Source organism: Aristolochia californica, unplaced genomic scaffold (genome assembly GCF_029961685.1).
Source record: "Aristolochia californica isolate CCGP_79_NKW_82.1479 unplaced genomic scaffold, dmAriCali1.0.hap1 SCAF_6, whole genome shotgun sequence".
NCBI classification, from domain to species: domain Eukaryota; kingdom Viridiplantae; phylum Streptophyta; class Magnoliopsida; order Piperales; family Aristolochiaceae; genus Aristolochia; species Aristolochia californica.
The window spans coordinates 38,781,146-38,802,638 of record NW_027182257.1 but is presented as its reverse complement, the minus strand read 5'-3'; the positions used below and the strand labels follow the sequence as shown (position 1 = coordinate 38,802,638).

The window sequence follows — 21,493 nt, the reverse complement described above, 5'->3', positions numbered from 1 at the left end:
GAAGACCTCAGCTACACAACCGTGTCAAAATGTTCTTGAAGCACCCTTAGAAAGAAGAAGCAATGAATTGAAGACTAGAGTTTAGGATGTTATGAAAATCACAAAACTCAATCTATGTAAGAGAATAACCTCAAACCTTCCAAACTTGAGGTACAATGAAATTTTTTGGAGCTTTAGGACAAATTTGTATTTGTTCATGTTTTTCGATGCACAAACATACTTTAAACATGTTAGACTCACTTAAGATTGTTTTTATTCATGTTTTGAAAATCTACTTAGCGACTTGACATTGGATTAATCGATCAATATCTGCCAATGATTGATCAATCAGGGTCAATTGATTGATCAACCAAAACATGGCCAATTGTGCTATAAAGCATGATCAATCATTCACAATGGACTAATCGATCAATGGTGTCCAGGCAACGTAAAATTATGTTGATTGATCGATCAACCTCATGACATTGATTGATCATATAGAAGATTGTTAGCCATGGACATAAAGCATAATCGATCATACTTGTTATGCACTGCCAATAGGAATTATGGTTGATCGATTATTCCCTGAACATTGATCGATCAACTTAAGTTGTCAAACCCAACGAAAGTATATTGATCATTCATACCATCGATCAATATGTTTTTTTTTCTGAAAACAAATATAGCCATTACACACGATTGATCTATCAATACTTTTCACTAATCGATCAATGTAAAGTCACCTATTTGAAAATGGGCAAAAAATGTTTAGTTTTGCTTGGGGAGCTTATAAATACCCTCACCAAACCTTATATTGATAAGTTAATGAGGTTTTATTGGCATGCCTATTGCACTCAATTCTCAAATACTTAAAATTCCTTTATAAGTCCATTTTTTATAAAGAAAGAGCATACTTTGCAAAACCAAATAATCCTTTCTAAATCCTACTTGTTGAATTTCAGGACTCCTTGGAGAAAAAGAGAAAGATACCCATTGGAAGAAAACCAGGGAAAGAAGAGGTTATGGTCTTGATGTCTTAATCCTCCTGCTGAAGCTCTATTTATAGATTAATGAAACTACTGTATTATAATAATAGCCCTGAACTTAGGGTTTAGGGTTTTAACCCTGAAACTTTAACCTAATTACATCAATGTCATCTCTATGAGATGATCTTTTATTTACCATCCTGTCATCATTGTATGGGCCTGTGTGCCTTCTCCTTGATCTATGTGCCTTGAGCCCATCTTCCACATCTCTTGGATGTGTGAGCCCATCCTCCAACACACTTGAATATGTGGGTCTTCCTGGTTGTGTGGGCTTGGGCCCTATTTTCCAACACACTTGAATATATGGGCCTTCATTGGTCGTGTGGGCTTGGGGCCTATCTTCCGACATTCTCCCTCAAGCTGGGGGTGAGAGAACAATATGAACTCCCAGCTTGCTACAAATAATGTATACAATCTTTTTTGTATAATGTGACACATCTTCCAATACTCTTCCTCACGCTGGTGCTCTCGTTCATGAGGCCCAACTGGCATAAGAAAAGTGAGAGTAAAATCACTTCAAGCCATATGACATTGCTCTTTAACCCAGTCCAATAACTCATGTTGGATGTTCGACTCACTCCTATTTTCTGTAGGTAGTGTCACACCTATTAATGTAGGTAGTGGGTCTATACAATGTTCAGAAGTGTAATAAAAAACTCCACCATCACCGTGTCCCTCCACAGGACAATGACTCTCAAGTGGTAGGAGTAATAAATTTCAATTTATGGGGGTAGTGGGTCCATAGATACTGATGCCACCTCTTCTTCAATAATAATGTATCATCCAAAGAGACATAATAGTAACAGCTGAAATGGGATAACACGAACTAAAATAATCTTTGTAAAAATGACCAATGATAAAAATCCAATGCAAGTATCTCTTCCAAATAATGTGCTGATCAAAGAATAATTTGTTACTACTTTCAAAATAATAATCTAGCCAGAGAAAAAGTATAGAATCGCACCGAGTCAAATAGTAAACCATTATATCCGAGTCGTGGAAGAAATACGTATACCTTGGGTCCTGGACAAGTATAATAACTGGCCCGAGTCAGGTTGACCCGGACCAAGTTGGCCTGGGTTGACTCGGCAAAACATAAGCATCCTTGGTTCGGCAGGTTCGCTGGGTTAACTCACCTAATCCGGGTTGAGGCAGAACAGCCCGGCCCGACGCTGATTAATTCTGGTTTCTTAACTTAGAAAACATATAATTCTTTGCTACTTCTTCCCCGATGCCGATGCCGAAGTACTCAACGGAAATAGTCCAAAAAAAGCAACTCGTGATTGCCGAGCACAAAAGATAATCTTTCGAGCAAATCAATCCAGTCTCTAAATTACGGGAAATCAACAACTTCTTTTTCAAGGATCACGGATAAGCAGCAACAAACGAGTTTTCGCAAAAAATAGATCTCTGTAAATGGCAATGGAGTACCTGTTTCGCCGGAGAAAATCAACGAGAGATCAGAGTAATAACTTGTGGGGATTAATATGGACTGATAAAACACTTATCAGCCAAAGACTTCCGCTTGGTGCCAAAAATATATTTCCAAAGGTCATATTTCGGACGTCAATAGCAACGGGATCGATAGAGATTTTTTTTCCAGAAGATAGTTGCATAGGGAAACGTCTCCTTCTTTCTCACGACACTGAACAACTCAGGAACAACAAGGTAGCCAAGAAATCAGCAGCTTCTGAAACAAATCACTGGCAAGCACGATGACAACAAGACCGATAGAAGAGTCGTCCTCTCGAAGCGGAAACCAAGCAAGATCAATTTTCTAGCTTGACGATAGATTACGGGATGAACGGAAAAAACAACTTTGTGACTTATCGAAAAACAGCAGCAACGATGTTCTGGGATGGATAGCAGCAATAGGATTTTCTCGGAGTTCTGGGATGGAACAGAGGCTGGTGAAGCAGCAGGGGCCGCAAAACTGGTTGGTGACTTACCATTGCACCAAAAGACCGGTCTGTTAGCGAAGGCGCAACATGCATATTAAAGACAAGTCATTCCAATACTCCCCCGCACGGGGAACACCTGTGTACAAATGCAAATGCACAATCCCACCTATGCGGGGACAAAACAAAGACAAAGTCCCACCTATGCGGGGACGAAACAAACGGGGGGAGCAGGACTCGAACTCGAGAACACCTGCTCTGATACCATGTTACTTACCATTGCACCAAAAGACCGGTCTGTTAGCGAAGGCGCAACATGCATATTAAAGACAAGTCATTCCAACAACGGTAACGCACAATACCTCCTTGAGCTTCAGCACTAGCAGATACACCAAAATTTTTTGCAGTGATGTCACCAGGTTTTGATGACTGAGTCAGGCGGACCTAGACTGAGTTGGGTCCATCAACCCCGTAGAACAACAAACAAAATGGTCTATTTCAATGCTTGTAAAAACTATTAAAGACGGTCAATAAGCGTCACATGCAGAGCCCTACATATCACTAAATTTTGCAAGAGAGATTGGATTGGGGCTTGATGCAGTATTGAGGTGAAAACGTAGAGCAACTAAGGGGTGTAGGGACTAAAAAACAAACACGAGCAACAGAATAAAAAAACTATGGGAAAAAAAGAAGGAGAATGAATCCTGAAAATCAATGCTATGATACCATATTGAATTTCAGGACTCCATGAATTTAGCTCACGGAGAAAAAGAGAAAGATACCCATTGGGGAAGAAGAGGTTATGGACTTGATGTCCTAACCCTCCCCCTGAAGTTCTATTTATATATTAATAAAATTATTGTATTACAATAACACCCTGAACTTGGGTTTAGGGTTTTAACCCTAGAACTTTAATCTAATTATATAAATGTCATCTCTATGAGATGACCCTTTAGTTACCATCATGTCATCATTGTATGGGCCTGTGTGTCTTCTTATTGATCTATGGGGTTTGAGCCCATCTTCCACATCTCTTAGATGTGTGGGTCTTCCTTGGTCTTACGGGCTTGGGCCCATCTTCCAATATACTTGAAAATGTGGGTATTCTTTGGTCGTGTGGTAAGTGAGAGTCAAATAAGGACAGTAGGAAAAGGGTTGCCAAATAATAATAGGGTAATGGGAAGAAAAGGAAGATAAGATGTTGGGGCCACCTTGTGCTTTATTTTCCTAAGTAATGCAAATCTCCATCATATGAACCAACGTTGATAACAATCAGCAAATAATGAACACTAAGCTGGCAACCGAGGATTTCTTCTTCAGTAATAATGTCTCATTCAAAGAGACACAATAGCAGCAGTAGAAATGGATCAATGCCCAAATTACATGTACCAAATGTTCAATTATATAGCAATGAAAAACTGGTAAATAATGAAAGTCCTTTAAGAGTAATAAGGACACATAAAATAATCTTGAGCAAGTCCATCCTTGAATAAGAAAGTTGTGCACCAAGTAATAGGTTGTTAATAATCCAAGATAATAAATAAAGCCAAAGTCAAGGATCCAAGTCAGGTTGACTTGAATCCGAGTTGACCTGGTAAGGCACCGAGTCAGCCAGATTAGTACTCGCTGGATAATGAGTCAGAGTTAGGCTGAGTAGAGTCAATAGCACAAGACCATTACCAGACCAGTATGTGTGGCTCGGGATCACGTAATAAATTCTCGGTCAAGACCGTGTCGAATCTGATTTGACTCAGTCCGAGTTGACTCGAGTTAACCCGAGTGGAACCGAAACAGAATGCTCCTCTTCCCTTTAGTCAAGCTCTTGATTCGCTCTTCACCCGCTGAATGAGAGTATCACAAACCAGTTAAAGTTGTAAGCAGATAACTCGGCAATGTCCAAAAAAACAGTGTCTTCGCTGTTGTTAATAGATTCGCCAGCCAAGGAGCTGAGCGAAGGAAAGGCCAGCGAGGAGACGACCAAAAACTTTTGAAAAATAGTAGCGAGATTTGGGTAGAGATGGGACAATGAGCGCCAACTAGCAGTATAGTAATACCCTATATACTGAGGATAAGCAATGTTCAAAATAGATTATATGGGAGCAGAAAGATTTTCCAAACAAAACCACCGAGATAGATACGATGATGATCTTCCAGTCGTAGAAATAATCTTCCACCCGAGTCAGCATGTGCAGGTACCAGGAATAGATACCAGCGAAGAAGATTTTTCGGCAACGCAACGAAGAACAGATGTTGTAGCCGCAACACTGTTGTTCAATTACGATGATAATTGCAGCAAATCTAATGAACAAGATGACAACAACCGAGACAAAAATGCAGCAACGAAGAAGACGAGAGCCAGCTCAGTGAAGGAGACGAAACCAGCAACTTCCCAAACAATCCAGCCAAGTTACGGAAGTTACGAAATTCAAAGCAAATTTACAGAAGAAAATAATAATCAGTAGATTTCATATTTTCTCTGCTGAGATTGACGGGATATCAGGCGAGCTCGCTGGATAATTGACAAGCAGTAATACTCAACGGATAATCAGTAGAAGATTACGTAGGAGATAATCAGTAGTAATGCTCGGAATGCAGCATCAACAACAGAGAAGATTGGTAATGGCAGCAAGCGGAGTAATGTCGGGAAGCAGGAGAACACAAGCAATTCTGGAAGGAAGACGAGCCATCGAAGAAGCAACCCGTCTACCAGGCTGTATACAGAGTAAAAAACAATGTTACGGAAGCAATGAAGAAAAAGAAATCGACCGACGATGCTGTTGTGAAGTTAGAGAGCAATGGCATCAAGCTCTGATTAGAGGCAACAACGGAAGACGAAGCAGAAACTAGTTTCCTGCGAGCGGAGAGCAGTTGCTTATTTGTGCGTTCATTTATATGGTCCGGTAACCATAACCTCCCTGAACAACAACTGCACCCGAAACTTCAATTGGTAAAGCAATCACAATAGACTAGAAGGAAATCAAGCAACGATTGCGAAGCAATAGGCTTCTCATATGATTGATCTAATAAATAAGTCTTCCCAAATAGCAAGACTGGAATTCTACTAGGTGCATGGGTCAGGTTAAGTTCCTGCACTAGACAATAAAGATCACTCACAAGCTGCTAAAAACTTCTGGATGATTAACAGAAACCCGAAGACCATGTTTCTATTATCGAAATCAGAGGTAAAAGACTAGTTAATTGAGAGGCAGAAAGACCGATTAGCCAAAGTAATTTTTCTATTGTAATACTAGTATAAATTAAATATAAATCAGTATCATCAATTGGTGGTGATTAGGATGATTTAATTAAATCTTTCTCATGGTATCACTGACTTCAAAATCATCCTCCTGACCTAGTTTCACTTTCAGTTAAAGGTAACCTTAATTTGGTGCGAGGAGGCACGTCATGACCAGGTTATTCGAGATACGAATGCTACAAAGCGGAGACTCGACGATGCTCGCATGGCGTCGACAGCTGCAGACCCCATGTGAGCTTGCAAAGCATCTTTTCACAGAGAAGATGGAAAGTGATGAGTGATGAGTAGCGGTTGTTGCCCTTGATCAAGCAAGACTCGAGTCTCCCTGCTTTGCCATTTTCTGAAACGTCAACAAACGCATTGAAGAAAGAGAGATCGTGGTTCTGAACCGACAGTGACTGTATATAATATATATTTGGCATCTCTGTGCTCAGTTTTCAACACAGAACTGGGGGATCCAGAGTGCCCATTCAATTCAATCCCGGCAGTCTGCAGCGAAATAATGCGGCACTCAGCCAATAACTGTGTCTTATTTTCGGTTCGATTCTTGAAGTTGAATCTTCATCGCGTTCTTGAATCGAACTCTTCGATTCTCTCCAGTTCAGCTTTTGTTATAGCTTTGCCGAGCACATAAAGTTTAGATTTGATTGTTTGACCGGTATTCAAAAGGCCTGCCTGGTTTTCTCTGCTCGTGGGTTGTCGTGCATCGTGCCCCGCCTTCTGGTTAGGCCTCGGTCTCTCACAGCGAAATAGCCAATAGTAAAAGAGGGGCATCCTCTTCTCGGATTCGATTCTCTTCTTATCAAATCACATCAAACCATCTTCTCGGATACTACTTCCATACTGCGATGCTTAGAATTGCCAGCCAGGAAAAAAGAGCAAAGCCCACGACGAAGAGCTGTCCCTTTGGATTCCAGACATTCTCACCTCATCAAAAAGCAAATTGGAAAAGAAGGGCAAATGAAAGTGATTGTCATGCGGAGAGAGAGAGAGAGAGAGAGAGAGAGAGAGAGAGAGAGATGATAGATGACAAAGTGAAAGGAGACACCATCTTTCCTAACTAATCATATTTAAATTTTAATCATGAATAACACAGTAAACAAACAAAAAAATTTCGGTTGATCAGCAAGGCTATCCGAGCCTTGTAATGAACCTGGGCAAATTGTTTCAGAGGTATTAAAAGCTCTCCAAAACAACAAAATGGGTGTCACCAAAACACCCTTTGGGAAACAATCCAACTGTTCCTAAGGACTAAGACCTTAATTTGATACAAAGAACAAAGGAACGAAAGAAGATTGTGATGCTACAACTAAGAATCATCCTATTTGACTACTCTAAACAATAGAGATTAGTAATATGCAAAAAGGAAAAAACAAAAAAAAAGAGAAGAAGAAGAAGAAGAAGCCAACGTATAATGAGGGCCATGATGATGACTGATGAACACAATTAGCAGCGTTAAAGCACCATATCTTCAACGGACCAAGACGCACATTCCTCCGCGCGGGAGAGAAGAGGAGGAAATCCCAATGTTTCTTTCTTCCCGTCTTCTTCTAATTCAGCCTCTAAATCTCTCTATTCCTTTTTTTTGTTCCTTCTGTCGTGTTAGTCTTTGAACGAAAACGAACTCTGCAATTTTCTTCCCATGTTTGAGCTACGGCGCTGAATTCTTCTGTTCCGTGGTGGTGGGTCCCGCCCCAGTTTGGGAAGAAGAACCAGACCCTGTCACTGCTGTCACACCTGTTGCATTTTGCCGCCAACTGATACGGATTTTAGTGTTCAGAGTGGAACCTGAAAATAAATTTATCTGAATTGTTTCGCAAATTGATATGTTTCCCATTAGAGATCTGACCTGTGGCATTCGACGGGGCCGGCGACGGAAGTGAAAGGATACCGGCGGTGCCGTACTGTTGAGGCACGTAAGGGTATTGTACCAAATATTGCATCCCGAAGCCACTCCCTTGTGCCTGGCTAGTCTGTGGATACTGGGCGTAGTAAGGGTAGAAATTATGAAAAATGCCTGGGCCTGAGGTTGTGTAGAAAGGCGAAAACTGACTCCCGCCGTAAACATTGTAGTAGTTCTGTCCAATTTAGTTCCCAGCTTCAGTAATTCATGGCATTGAAACTTACCGGAATATTCCCAGAAATCAAATCTGAATTTCTAATACTAACCATAGGATACGCGGTTTCCTGTGAATATGCAGAGTACCTGGATGGATCGAAGGAAAGAACTCAAGGGAGTTTAGGTTCTGTAAATTGATATTCCAGAATCAAAACAAATGAAACTGATCTATTTCTATTTCTGTAATCCCTACCACGGGTATTGACCGGGTTGAGGAAAGTACGTGGAGGAGGCAGCCGGGAAAGAAGCAGGAACTGATCCATGTACTGGTCTGAATCGTCCGTTTCCTTTAATAATGTGAATAGGAAGTAAGTTTTGCGGAAGTTGCAGAGATGGCACATAATAAATCAACAGAAATATGGTCAGTAAATACCGTGGTGGGGAGTAGCAGGGCGTGTCCTATTTGCACCGAGAGAAGCAAGATTACAGTTGGCCCTTCTACCATCTATCACAGGCGAGGGATCCTGACAAGCTCTCGTGGCCGCGTCTGTGTCTTTGAACGTCACCTGAGAAAGAAAGAAATTTGTTAGGGGAGAAGTGATTAAAACAATATCTGTAAAGATGATTGATTAGGATGGAGGAATGAAAGGGCATACGAAGCCGTATCCTTTGGATCGTCCGGTGTTCTTATCGGTGATGACCACGGCCTCTTGGATCTCCCCGAACTGCTCGAAGTAACGTTTCATCGTCTCTCGGTGCGTTTCCCAGGCGAGACCTCCGACGAAGATTTTGGTGTAGGTGGTGTCACCAAACTGATGGCCGGCATTGTTTACGCCCATCTGGAATTGTCGTGGCTGAGACATGAAGGACCGGGGAAAAGAAAGGAAATGCAAGAGGAGAGGTAGATGGAAAAGAAACGAAAAAGCTCTAATCGAGAAAAAAAAAAAAAAAAGAACGGTCCTTTTGATTTTATATTTATCCCAATCTCCCTCGATCAAAGTTCAAAGTTTAAACACAAAGCAGCAAAACACAAACAACAGCGATGGCACCTCAATCAGCCCCAAGATCTCATCAGCATATTGACCTCTTCCTCTTCTTCTTTAACTTTTTCGCGGACACTCCTCAGATTCCTCAACAACGATACCCGTAACGAGAAAATCATTACTGGTTCGGGTGGCGAGGGAAGCAAGCACAAAGAGAAAGAAGCGAAAGGACAGAAGACAGAGAAAGGGAAGCAGAATAATAAATAAAAAAAAGTGCAGAAAAGAGAAGGGGAGATTTTTAGAGCGACAGAAGCCACAACAGGTGTGGCTCCCACGACACAGAAACAGTCTCAGAGACGTCCAATGAATCGCAGGGGATTATTTCTTCTTTTTAGCTCAGCACCTTTCCATACTTAAAAACATTTGAGCTGGATGTGTCTGCTTCGCTGTCTTCAACCTTCTGCTCTTCCAGAGCATCATTAATTTATATTTTCACATACATGAGATGTGCATTCAGTTTGTGGGTCCCCGAGCTTGAGGAGGAAGAAGATACGTTGACAGTATCTCTCCGATCTGCTGCAACTGCAGCTCCGAACGGAAAAACTGCAGGCGAGAGAGGCCTGGTCATGTCTCTCTCCGGTTCTCCTCGTCCTTCTCCTTTCTCCCTTTTGTTTGCTTCTTCCTTTCAAGTAGCAGAAAACTGTTCCATGTATGTCCCAGACAAATTCTCTGCTCGATTCTCGATTATACTATTGATTTTCTCAATTGAAGAAGATTTGACTATCTACTTTAGCTCAGAAAGAAACACTTTTCTTTTTTTTTTCTCTCATCTACCTTCCACACACACACTCTGAACGACATCACCGAGGCAACCCGAGATACAATACAAATTTACAAGGACAGTTTTGTTTTGGTTTTGGTTTCGGTTGGTTGTCTTGTTCTCTCTCTAATAATGCCGTGGTAAGCGGCGTCTCTTGTGCTTAATTAAGGATTTTGTGGGAACAAACGAGCTCTACCTCTCGATTATTAAAACCCAGAAACTGAATCATGACTGTCGCTACCACCCAACGGCCTAGACTGTTCAGATCGGTCAAACTCTCTCTCCTCTCTCCTTTCCTCCTTTTTTTATTCTTTTTCCCTCTGTCAGATCTTTACCATGGCCGTCCCTGGGCATCGCATCTATCTGGTTTTCCATGTCCGTGATCTGTTGCCCCCAGATTTGCTCTGCTCCTCCACCCTTTTTTTTATTTTTTTATCCTCGGAGACTGCACAATAATCCTCTGCTTTGGCCTATAAAAAAAAAAAACAGATTTCAACACTGGTTTTGTATGATTCGTCAGAAGACGAAGACGAAGACGACGTCATGCTTCAAAATTACTTGACCGTTAATAACATAGTTTGGCAAATTGAGAAGAACAGATGTTGGTGAATGAGGATTTTAAGCGTTAAACGAATGTTGATTGGCCATGTATGCGACTAGCACATGGAGAGTTGTGCGGTTGGCACATGCAAGAAGAAGGGTGAAGACAAATTTCTGCAAGATAATAATTCGACGCCCCATGTTCTTTAGAAGAAGACGCAGTTGCTACATATGACAAGAGTGTCAGATTTCAAAATACTGAGATAGGATGTTTTTATTGAAACCATGGAAGACATTGAATTCACAATTAGTAGCAGAAATTTCTGTTTGTTCCAAACAATTACTAGTTCCCATCTTCTTCCATTCGTTTAGTGATAGAGTTTTGTTCAAAGTGGATGATGTTTAGACATTTAGCGCAGTTGCTACATATGACAAGAGTGTCAGATTTCAAAATACTGAGATAGGATGTTTTTATTGAACCATGGAAGACATTGAATTCACAATTAGTAGCAGAAATTTCTGTTTGTTCCAAACAATTACTAGTTCCCATCTTCTTCCATTCGTTTAGTGATAGAGTTTTGTTCAAAGTGGATGATGTTTAGTCATTTAGGTTGTGCTTGGAACATAGAATGTCGAGAGAAAAGAAAATAAAAAATAATAATAAATTTTTTTCTCTTGTTTGGATGCCCACAAAAAACAAGAAAGAAAATAAAAAAGAAAAATGATTTCTCTTGTTCAGATACACAAGGAAAATAGAAAAATAAAGAAAAATAATAATTTTTAGAATTTTAAATAATTATCAATTTTTATCATCAACCACATTGCTCAATCTTCAAGATAAAAGCAACTGGTCTAGTGGAGCGCTTAACAAGAAAGTTGTATGCTTTCACCTTGGTATGTTTACCAAGTTCTATAATTTTTATCACTTCATTATATAACTCACGTGTTTGAGAGGTTTTGTTGCAGAAAATGACAACTACAAGTCCATCGAGACTCTCCTTGATTGATTTCAGATTTTCATCTAGGATATCAAAAGCTCGTCATTTTTTACGTTTTACCTTACTAGTTCTAGATGAAGTAGATGTTTTAGGGATGGTTGCATCTTGAGTAGGAGAGTTTGCAGTGTCTTCCACTTCATTAGTACCATCTTCAAGGGAAGAACTATCCGCCAAGTTTGATATGTTAGGCCCCTTATCCAAATTTATTCACTTCTCTTTAGCACTAATGCCAATAGACCCGATTGCATGATCTTTCCCAAAGATAAAATGTAAATTTTATAGTTCAAAACAGACTTATATTGATATTGTTTTGGCATATGGATGGGCCTACACATTTAAAAAATTGTTAAACAAAATTAATATACAAAAGTTAGTTAAAACATAAAAAAACTAAATGTGTATGAGGATACTTGTCCTTCACTTGTAAAACATAAAAAAGCCTTGATCGAAGCTCATCAAGTCACATTTTTAGAGCTATTTTTCCCTCAATCTTTTTGCTTGTCGACACTCTTTAGACAAATTTATAGTTGAGTACACTTGTTCGTCAATCTTTTGCTCTATAAGCTATTGATCAACCTCTTTAATAAACGTTAGGTTTATTGCATCTACTTCATATTTCTATTATCTTTACTATACTTTGTAAGTTGTAAGTGAAAAAAAAATTGTTTTGAAACTACATGCTTGTTTTGCATTCATCGTGCTTTTCATGGTGCAATAGTACATGAATGACCAAATACAATAAAAATATTTAGAACATGCATACCGCCAAGCCTTCTACCTCACCCATCATATTCCTAAGCTTTATTAGTATGATCTGGTTCAAGATGTCATGTAATATTTAAAAGGAAAATCTCTCCATTGTGAATTTCTAGAAAAGATAAATTTATTGCCCGGGTGGCTTCTCAAAAGGGGAAGGGATAAATTGAATTTTTACAAATTAAAAAAATTAACTGTGTAAAAACTCAAATAAATATAAATGCAAGTAAAGTAAGATAAATTCATACACTACAATAAACACCAATTTTTTTGTTATTTATGTTCTCCTATTTGTATTCATTGCCCAAGAACTTGTACTTGGAAATTTCCAATAATAATAGTTGTATTAGCATGAAATTACATAAAAGATATTTCAGTTATCTTTTAAACCACGAGTATGGTAAAATACACAATTACAAGCAATTTTCCTTGAGATTGAGCTAAATTCTATAACTCTAGCAAGCTCTTCAATCTAGATTAAAGGTTCTTGGTGAACCTTTCAAATAAAAACAAAAAAATTACAAGAAAGAAAAAAACTTACATCCTTGATCTTTGGAGAGACAACTTTCTCTTTTGGATTTGACTAAGCCTCCAATTTTGATGCACAATGAGAATGAATTTGGAGGTTGTTTGATTGAATGCAAGGAGTAGGATTAAAAAAAAAGACGAAAGGATTTGCAAATAAGACTTTTTTTCTACCAAATATTTGACTTAAGAAAGGAATTTCAAGATTGATAATGTTAAATGCAGTGGGTATGCCAATACTCATTAACTCTCAAAACAATGTTTGGTGGGGTAATAAGTTCATCAAGCCAACCATTTTTTGCCCATTTGAAAAAAGGTAACTTTACATTGATCGATTAGTGGTTGAACCGGCAAACATTTATTATAAATAAAGCATAATTCTCATACTTGTTTGCTGCCCATTTCTTCTTGAGCAAGCTTGTCGGAAAGTTTGGAGTCAGTGTTGGTCATTGGTTTCTATGGTAGCCCCCTCTTTCGTGGCTAAACCGTAAGTAAGTTGTATGGAACTGGAAGAGCACAAGCTTGCTTCTACGTATTTTGAGGTCAGTTGAGTAGAAACACTATTAGAATTTTTTGTCCAGAAGACATGGCTATTTGAGGGTGAATTGAGGTGACTGAGTTGTAATAGTGTTGAATGTGTTTTAGAGCCTAGAAGACACTAATAGGTTTAATGAGGAGCTTCAAAATTTTGTCTTCAACCTCTAGTTTGATTGTGGAATCTTGGAGAAATCATCTATATTTGTGGTTTACTCAATTTATTTGATATCCACTTGAGAATTTTGATCGTACTAAGGCAAACTAACAAATGATGTCGATTTATTAGGAGAGCAATGCTACTATCTGCTGAAATTAAACAACGCTATGCTCTTCTACTTTGATACCATGTTAAATCCTTTGCAAAATAATTAAATAGTGCACAAAAAGATCTAATTGGTTTCGAAATGTTTCCTTCTCCATCGATGAAGGTCTAGAAAGACAGACTAGGTTTTGGTTTTTATAATCAAGTTTATTAAGAACATAATTAAAAGATTAGCCTTAATCAAGTATGTTAAGAACATAATTAAAAAATTACCCTTAATCGGGTTCATTGAGAACATAATTAAAAGATCCACTTGGTTTGGGAAAGTTTCCTTCTACCTTAGGTATGATGGTGGAGTCTAGGAGAAAATCTTAGATTTCTAATCGTGCTAAAGCAAACTGACAAATTGAGTTGATTTCTTAGGGGATCTGCTACTATATGGTGAAATTGAATGAACATACATTCTTCTTCTTTGATACCATGATAAATCAAGTGCAAAAAAAATTACTTAGTTTAGGAATATTTTCTTTTTCATGATTAGACTAGTTTTAAACTTTTATAATCAGGTCTATTAAGAACATATTTAAAAGATTGCCTTCAATCAATACCTAGTCAGGCGTCAGTATACAACTTGACCAGTCCCACTAAATCATATAGAATTATATTGAAGGGACGAGGGTTGATCCAATACAAAAAACCATTTAGTGTGAAACACTATTCCAGTCGTCTGATCATGATCAACGGCTATCTCAATCATACGATCAACGGCTATTTCAGCCGTCTGATCAACAATTATCTCTACCGTCCTATCGATAGCCGTTTCACATGTTTTGCACTAACTTTTCATATTGGATCAGCCGTGTTGGAGGGAGAATCTTATATATATATATTCTAAAATAATATCTATATGTTAAACTAATGGAGTTTTAAACCAAGTTTGAAATTTGGAATTTGTTTTAGAAAGACAATGATAGAGAGTTGTGCCTGGCCTCTAAGAGAGAGAACTAGACGAGTGAACCTGGATACAAGTAGATTTAAGCAAACCTCTAACCGTAGGAGCCTTTCTCATTGGCTGTTTGGGAATTCTTAGAGGGCTAGGAGATCATCATGTTCATTTATTCAAAGGAGAGAAAATTTTGAGCAATTCTTGTCATGAACTAGAAGTCAATCTCTTCTTACTAACTTACTTAAAACAATGACAGGCAACAGTGAGCTATCTAGTGATGCCAACCGCAGAATTCTTAAACTGATCAGTAATGTGATGGAGAGTTAGCCGTTCTATGGTTTCACGAGAAAGCTCTACAGACTCTGCGTGGGACGACAACCCCGCCAACGAATTCCATACAGAAACATCTGGTGTTTTCCCGAGGCTGATCATCTCCTCTAGCCACAAAACAGCTTCATAAAGCCTACCCATCCCGCATAGACCTTTAATTATACTGCTGAATGTATCATCACACGGCCAATACTTCGAATCCAACATTCTACCGAGAACTCCACTAGCTTCAACAAATTTACCTTCGGTGCACAAGCCATCTACCAAAGCTCCATAAATCTCCTTGTCAGGTAAACAGCCTACCCTCTTTCCCATCTTCTCCAAGTATCCAACTGCCTTTCTTGATTTTCCGTTTTTGCAGAGATTGCCAATCACTATCTTATAAGTCTTAGTTGTTGGTACACAATTCCCTTCCACCATCTCTTTATCTAACACATCTGCTGCTTCATCTATTCTTCCTTGCCCACACAATGCTTTTATCTTCGTCTCATATAGTGTTGTGTTTGCCCTGTATCCTCTTTGACGCATTTCGTCGAGCAAGCTATTGCCTTCTTCGATCTTTCCCTCCGAGTAAAAATCGGTAATCATGGCGCTGTGGCTGGCCAAACTAGGAACTCCACATTTTACTAATGCGTCATTAACCATGCCTTTAATGTCTTCTGAGTTCCTTCCTGCTGCAAATTCGCCAGCTATGTCTAGTTTTGGGTAGTAATTTTTTGGAGCCTTCAGTCCTTTCTTTAAAACCTTATTGAGAATATTGTTTGCCTCTTCGAATTTCTGCTGGTCGCAGAGAGCTTCCAGAAGTATTCGGTAAACTACAATGTCTGCACCGCTGCCCTTACGTGAAATCCTCCAGAACATGGAGTAGAGCAAATGAGTGGCCACTTCTAGTTTTCCTTCCTCGCACAAACCTTTCATCAACATTCTGTATGTGTCTCTATCTGGGAAGCAGCATTGCCGATTCATTTCTTCAAATATTATAAGGGCAAGATCTGAGCGCTTGATCCTACAAAGAGCAGTAATCAGCATATTAAATGATCGTACCTGTGCATTCACTTCCCATCTGTTAGAATTTTCCACATACAGACGATACGCGGTCCCCAAATCCCCTTTTTGTATCACTATCTGCAGTAGCGTGTTGAAAGAATCAGTCCAGTTCACGCAATTAAATTGCGGGATTCGATCGAATAGTTCAACCGCTTCGTCAATCAAACCAGCTGCACAATAGAGCCTAATGATTTTATTGAAGGCAGAATCTTTAAACTGGCAGTAATCTTCCGTCATTTGTTGAATTACATGTTTCATTTCTAGGAAGCGGCGAGAGTTTCCGAGGATATTGATCATTGCAGCATAGGAAGGCCCATCGTGACTGTAGCCAGGGTATCGGGTTTTCGCCTCATTGAAGATTTCGAGCGCGCTCAGCGGGTTTTTCTGTTTTCTGATCATCTGGGATAGATGCGTTGGAGTGAGAAACCTTGGCCATTTAACCAAAGTCTTGGAGAAGCTCATTGATCTGAGTCCTGGACTCTTTCTATCCTAAAGTTGGATATGAATGAGACGGATATATAGTATTCATACAGTCACCCAAGGACCTGGGTAAAGCTTGAAAGATAAAATGTAAAATGTCACCCTTTAACGACATTTATAACAGAGATATAGGCTGTTTAGTCGATGCAGCGGCTACAATCTTCCATGTCTAGACTTGCAGACAATCTCCCCACGTCCATGATTGCCCACTGCAGATCTCAGCTACGAGCAGGCAATATACCTGATGAATTCGCACTGTCAGGTGTTCTAAAGGCATCTGGGCCAAGCAAATCTGTAGTCAATAGTAAGCAAATTCATGCTCTCATTGTTAAGTCGGGGTTTTGCTGCTTCGCTGTCTTGATGACGTCTTTAATGGACCTTAAGCTCAAATGTGGCAGTTTATCGGATGCTCACAAACTGTTCGACGAAATGCCTCATAGAGATGTTGTCTCCTGGACTTCATTGATTGTAGGTTACGCGAAAAATGAACTCTTCGTACAATCTCTAGGATTGCTTCAGAGTATGATGGTAAGTGGTACGGTTCCTAACAAGTTTACTTTTTCTGGGGCTCTTACCGCTTGTTCAGGTCTTCAGGGTTTGAGACAATGTAAACAGATTCACGCTAAGGTGATTGTTTATGCAGGCTTTAGCGAAGATAATGTCCTGCAGAACAGTTTACTCAATACATACTGCCAATGCAGGGTTTTGGACTGTGCTCGGAAGTTATTTAATTTGATGCCAAGGAAGAGCAATATTGCATGGAACGAGTTGATTTGCGGGTATTTACGTGAGGGGCAAGGAGAAGAAGCTCTGACACTTTTCGCTTCTATGGTTTCAGAAGGAGAAAAACCAGATGATTTCTCTTATGCTATCTGTGCAAATGCTTGCGCTGAGTTTGCCTCCATTCGTCAAGGGGTTCAGATCCACGCTTGCGTTGTTAAAAGTGGATTTGAGTCGGATATAGTTACTGCAAATTCCCTCATTGATATGTACGCAAAGGTTGGCTGTGTCGATTCTGCAAAGCTCATTTTTTATATGATTCCTTACAGAGACACAAAGCTTTGCACAGCCATGATTTCCGCTTTAGGCAAATGCGGACTAGCGGAAGATTGCTTTACGGTTTTTAATCAAATGCAGGAGTGGAATGTGAAGCCTGATGAGATTACCTACGTAGCTATTTTGTCTGCTTGTAGTCACAGAGGATTACAGGAGCAAGGTTGGAACTATTTCCGACGAATGATTGTAGAGGACCTGATCCCTGCTAAGCAAGAGCACTACGCATGCATTGTGGATCTTCTTAGCCGAAGTGGCTCCCTTACTCAAGCTCTGGAATTCATCAAAGAGATGCCATTAGAGCCAAATGCAGCTGTTTGGACTGCTTTTCTGAATGCCTGTCACCTATACGGACATATTGAATTCGCCCAAATTGCAGCCAGACATCTTCTTGAATTGACTCCTGAAAATCACGGCAACCATGTCGTCCTCTCAAATATGCATGCTGCAGGGAGCGACTGGGAATGGACAGAGACGATAAGAGAGAAAATGAGGAGCACAAACATAAAGAAACAACCTGGGTGTAGCTGGATTGAGGTCAATAATGGGGTGCGTGTGTTCCTGACAGCAGACAGATCACATCCTGAGATGAGTGAGCTTCTAAGGACACTGAATGGACTCGTAGTTTGTTTCACCCAAGACGAAGAGCCTTTTCATCACTGGTATTAAGACTTTCTGTTCAAGCAAAGACGGTAGAAGCCCTTTATAATAGATACTTGGAACAAAATTACGAATGCTATTGCTATTCTTGCAGTCCGCTGGTTCTCGTGGACAAGAATCACTACACCTCAATCACCTAATTTCAAGTGTGTTTTTTTTTCTTGATTGGTTTTGGTTCATAATAATGGTATCAAAGTTGGATATTTGTTTCAATTTAGGCGAAACGAGCCGGTTTGCAAATTGATTGAACTTGGCTATGGCTTGGTTTAGAAAGATTCATCACAATTGCGGATGGAATTCAAGATTAAGTCACGCTCGTTAAAGTAAACGAGCCAAACTCGAGTGATCAAATTGGCTTGTTTACTTCACCTTAAGCACTTCGACTTCTAGTCTTCGAGTATATCACCTCCTCTTGGGATTCTCTATCCCCTATTTACTATTTTTGGCTAACCATGGCATGATAAAGTAGAATGGAGGCAAAACCCGTCAATGCGTAGCGTAAGTGATGGGGGAAAATGAAATACAGATGAATTTCGCTTCTCCCCGTTTTAGGCATAAAGCGATGATAAGTGAATTCAGAGCTCGACCCCTCTGAATTCACTTACCATCACTCAATTACATCTCGGGCTCGGGCTGTTGGGAAGGAAGCTTTGTCGAACGAGGTTTCGGAGAAAAAAAAAATTCTCTCTCACTCGCTCGCGACCTTCGGCTTCTCTTCTCTCTCGGCCTCCCTCTCCTCTCCCTCTCGATCTCCGTCGCAAAGCACAGGAGGTCGAGCCTTTGCCGCAGAGCCTCTCGGCCTCCCTCTCTTCTCCCTCTCGGCGTATCGTCAAAGCGCCACCTCCGTCGCTATTTCCCGTTGGCCTGTCGTCGTTGCCCACTGGCCCGCTGCCTCCGTCACCGTTGCCCGTTGGCCCACCGCTGAGGAAGACGACGCGCGCCGGGAGGAAGATGATGGTTAAATTTTTCCTAACTTCGGAAAAATTAAACCATCGTCATAAAAATAATAATTTATATTTTTATTTATAAAATAATTATTTTTATTTATTTAATATATTTATTTTATAATTACTATATTAATTTAGTGATTTAATAGTCATAATTAAAATATTTTTAAAATAAATATTTGATAAATTATGTTTTAATGCCACTAAATATTTTTTATATTGTACTTTTGTATGAATAGATATAATTTTTTATATTAAAAAGGTGATTAAGTTATATTTGTATTATTTTTATTTTTATTATCACGATATTTGTGTAGTACGCTATGTAGTATGATATTTGTATAATTATTTCATATTTAGATATTAAAAAATTAAAATTTGATTACAATTTTAATAATATAAAAGTAAGCATTTGTTTAATTATTATATTTAATATATTTTATTTATTAACTAATATTAATTTAATTTTCTAATAGTCAGATATATCAAAATATTTTATTTAATAAAGAATTTATATCCACTTTACACCACACTTTGCATTGTGCACACTAACACAAACAAGTACTTTACACTGCACTTTCCATTACGCACACTAACACAAACAAGTACTTTATACTGCATTTTCGATTGTGCACAATAACACAAACAAGTACTTTACATTCCCTCTCACTTTCCCCAGGGAAAGTACTTTTCATTGTAATCCACTTTCCCTCCGCACTTATATTGTGCATTAACCCCCCTAATGCAACTCTTCATCCTTCTCTTCACTCTAGGCAAGCATCTTCGTATTTTTGGGTAAGTTATTTTTTCGTCCTTACTCCTTACTTTCATTTGGTTATAGAACATGATTTTTTATTTTTTTGTGATGATAGGATTTTCTATTCATTATAGTGTTCTAATTGCAAGTGAATGAGCTTCCTTAACGACCTCTATTAGTTGTTTTATAGTAATAAAATCATGAGTTTTCTTTTCCCCTATAATCCAACTTTTTTATCTAAATTTCTCTTCGAATCAGAGAGTTTTGGTTAGAATTAATCACTTCATGATGTATTCATTCAAGGTATGCAAGAAATTTCTTTTTCGGTGTTGTTTTCAAGTTTTGTGTTTTTGTTACTTGGTTGTGTATCTTACGCATCGTCAACTCCGAAAAATTGTGGTCACCCAAAAAAAAGTTATACTTGGTCAAATTTATTAAGTTCTATTATTATAGTCTATCCTAATTGTTAAAAAAAAAAGACCATATTTTGGATTCGTTTGGAAGTATGAATATTGCATAATTGCCTCCTTTCGATTAAAGTTGTTTTCCTCTAGTATTTCTTCGGTTTATCATCTTGTGTTTTTATCACTTCAGAACAATACCTAAACCCACTACCTAAAAAGTATAGGTATGTTCAACATCCAGCTTGAGTCAAGTCTTTTGTTCTTCACCCAAAAGGTGATTTGTATTTGAGTTACCCTTAAAAAGTAAGTAGTCTCTTTGTTAAGCCTTAAAGTTGGGACATTTTTTCTTCTTTAAAATTGAGTGGAATGTGTTTCAGACTATGACCATTTTGACTGGTGTATGAAGCTTTATCGCATAGCTAAGAGTGATTGTCTTCTCCCACATTGTCTTTTGTCCAAGTTGGGTCTCTATGTCCTTTTTATCTCTAGCTTGAGGTGGGGTAAACAGAAGAAGAAGTACAAGAAAAAAGTATTTTGTTCTAGATGTTGTTGTAATTTTTATGTGACAAACAATATTCAAGAAACGAGGAGAACAAAAAATGAATTTTTTGCATCTATGAAGTTTTTTTTAACAAAAGAAAATTGAAGACCAATTTTTTTTTTTTTCATTGCAACCTGAATTTATTAACTCCAGCTTAAGGGGGAGTGTTGAAGAGCAAACATGGAAGAGTCTTAAATGGCTCTTATAGTAAGAAGTCTCACAGAGCTAGAACTAATACGGTGGAGTCTTACAGGAAGAGTCTCAGTTAAAGATGTTTTACTTATGTCAGTCTGTTCAGTTGTTTACTTGTTTTATGACTTATCTTTTAGTATATAACTTTGGCTGTAACTTTATTCACAACCCCAAAGTTAACGGGTCGTGAGAATAAAATTCGAAGTCAAAATTATCTGACCGCTGCATCCAGTCCAGCCTGGTAATTGGACGATTATTTGTTGGACTCTACAATGGAACTGGGCAGGTCCGTGAAGGCCCACTATTTTGCGGTGACCTCAGCTGCTTCGCCCATGGCCCATGTCACCTGGGCTGCGCCATGTCTCTCATTGAATCGAGTCTAAGCCCTAAAGACGGCCAAACTAAAGCGTCAGACCTCGGACGCCAACCGATCCTTAACTAGAGTTCGCTCCTTCGTGTGCTTGAAGCCGTTTACGT

General features: G+C 39.0%; 3 protein-coding genes across 6 annotated transcripts; 1 reads left to right on the top strand and 2 right to left on the bottom strand.

Annotated features, from left to right (window-relative positions):
• Nucleotides 1–6,515: 6,515 nt before the first annotated feature.
• Nucleotides 6,516–9,656, bottom strand: LOC137934406 (uncharacterized). Of its 3 annotated transcripts, none has more exons than XM_068778709.1 (6): nt 8,895–9,656; nt 8,672–8,804; nt 8,492–8,585; nt 8,349–8,385; nt 8,029–8,257; nt 6,516–7,936 (listed from the first exon to the last, which is right to left on the bottom strand). In XM_068778709.1, exons 1-6 carry the CDS (start codon nt 9,099–9,101, stop codon nt 7,911–7,913), a joined length of 726 nt encoding a protein of 241 aa, XP_068634810.1. In that variant the 5' UTR covers nt 9,102–9,656; the 3' UTR covers nt 6,516–7,910. The 3 variants fall into 3 exon arrangements, with proteins under 3 accessions (XP_068634810.1, XP_068634809.1, XP_068634807.1); XM_068778708.1 differs by having other exon boundaries at nt 6,517–7,916; nt 8,522–8,585; XM_068778706.1 differs by having other exon boundaries at nt 6,519–7,916.
• Nucleotides 9,657–14,825: 5,169 nt separating this feature from the next.
• Nucleotides 14,826–16,531, bottom strand: LOC137934704 (pentatricopeptide repeat-containing protein At1g05600). The gene has a single exon (XM_068779205.1). It carries the CDS (start codon nt 16,442–16,444, stop codon nt 14,873–14,875), a length of 1,572 nt encoding a protein of 523 aa, XP_068635306.1. The 5' UTR covers nt 16,445–16,531; the 3' UTR covers nt 14,826–14,872.
• Nucleotides 16,532–16,600: 69 nt separating this feature from the next.
• On the top strand, nt 16,601–18,291 carry LOC137934703 (pentatricopeptide repeat-containing protein At3g24000, mitochondrial-like). 2 transcript variants are annotated; one of them, XM_068779204.1, is made up of 2 exons: nt 16,694–16,766; nt 16,861–18,291. In XM_068779204.1, exon 2 carries the CDS (start codon nt 16,892–16,894, stop codon nt 18,182–18,184), a length of 1,293 nt encoding a protein of 430 aa, XP_068635305.1. In that variant the 5' UTR covers nt 16,694–16,766; nt 16,861–16,891; the 3' UTR covers nt 18,185–18,291. The 2 variants fall into 2 exon arrangements, with proteins under 2 accessions (XP_068635304.1, XP_068635305.1); XM_068779203.1 differs by having other exon boundaries at nt 16,601–18,291.
• Nucleotides 18,292–21,493: the final 3,202 nt, after the last annotated feature.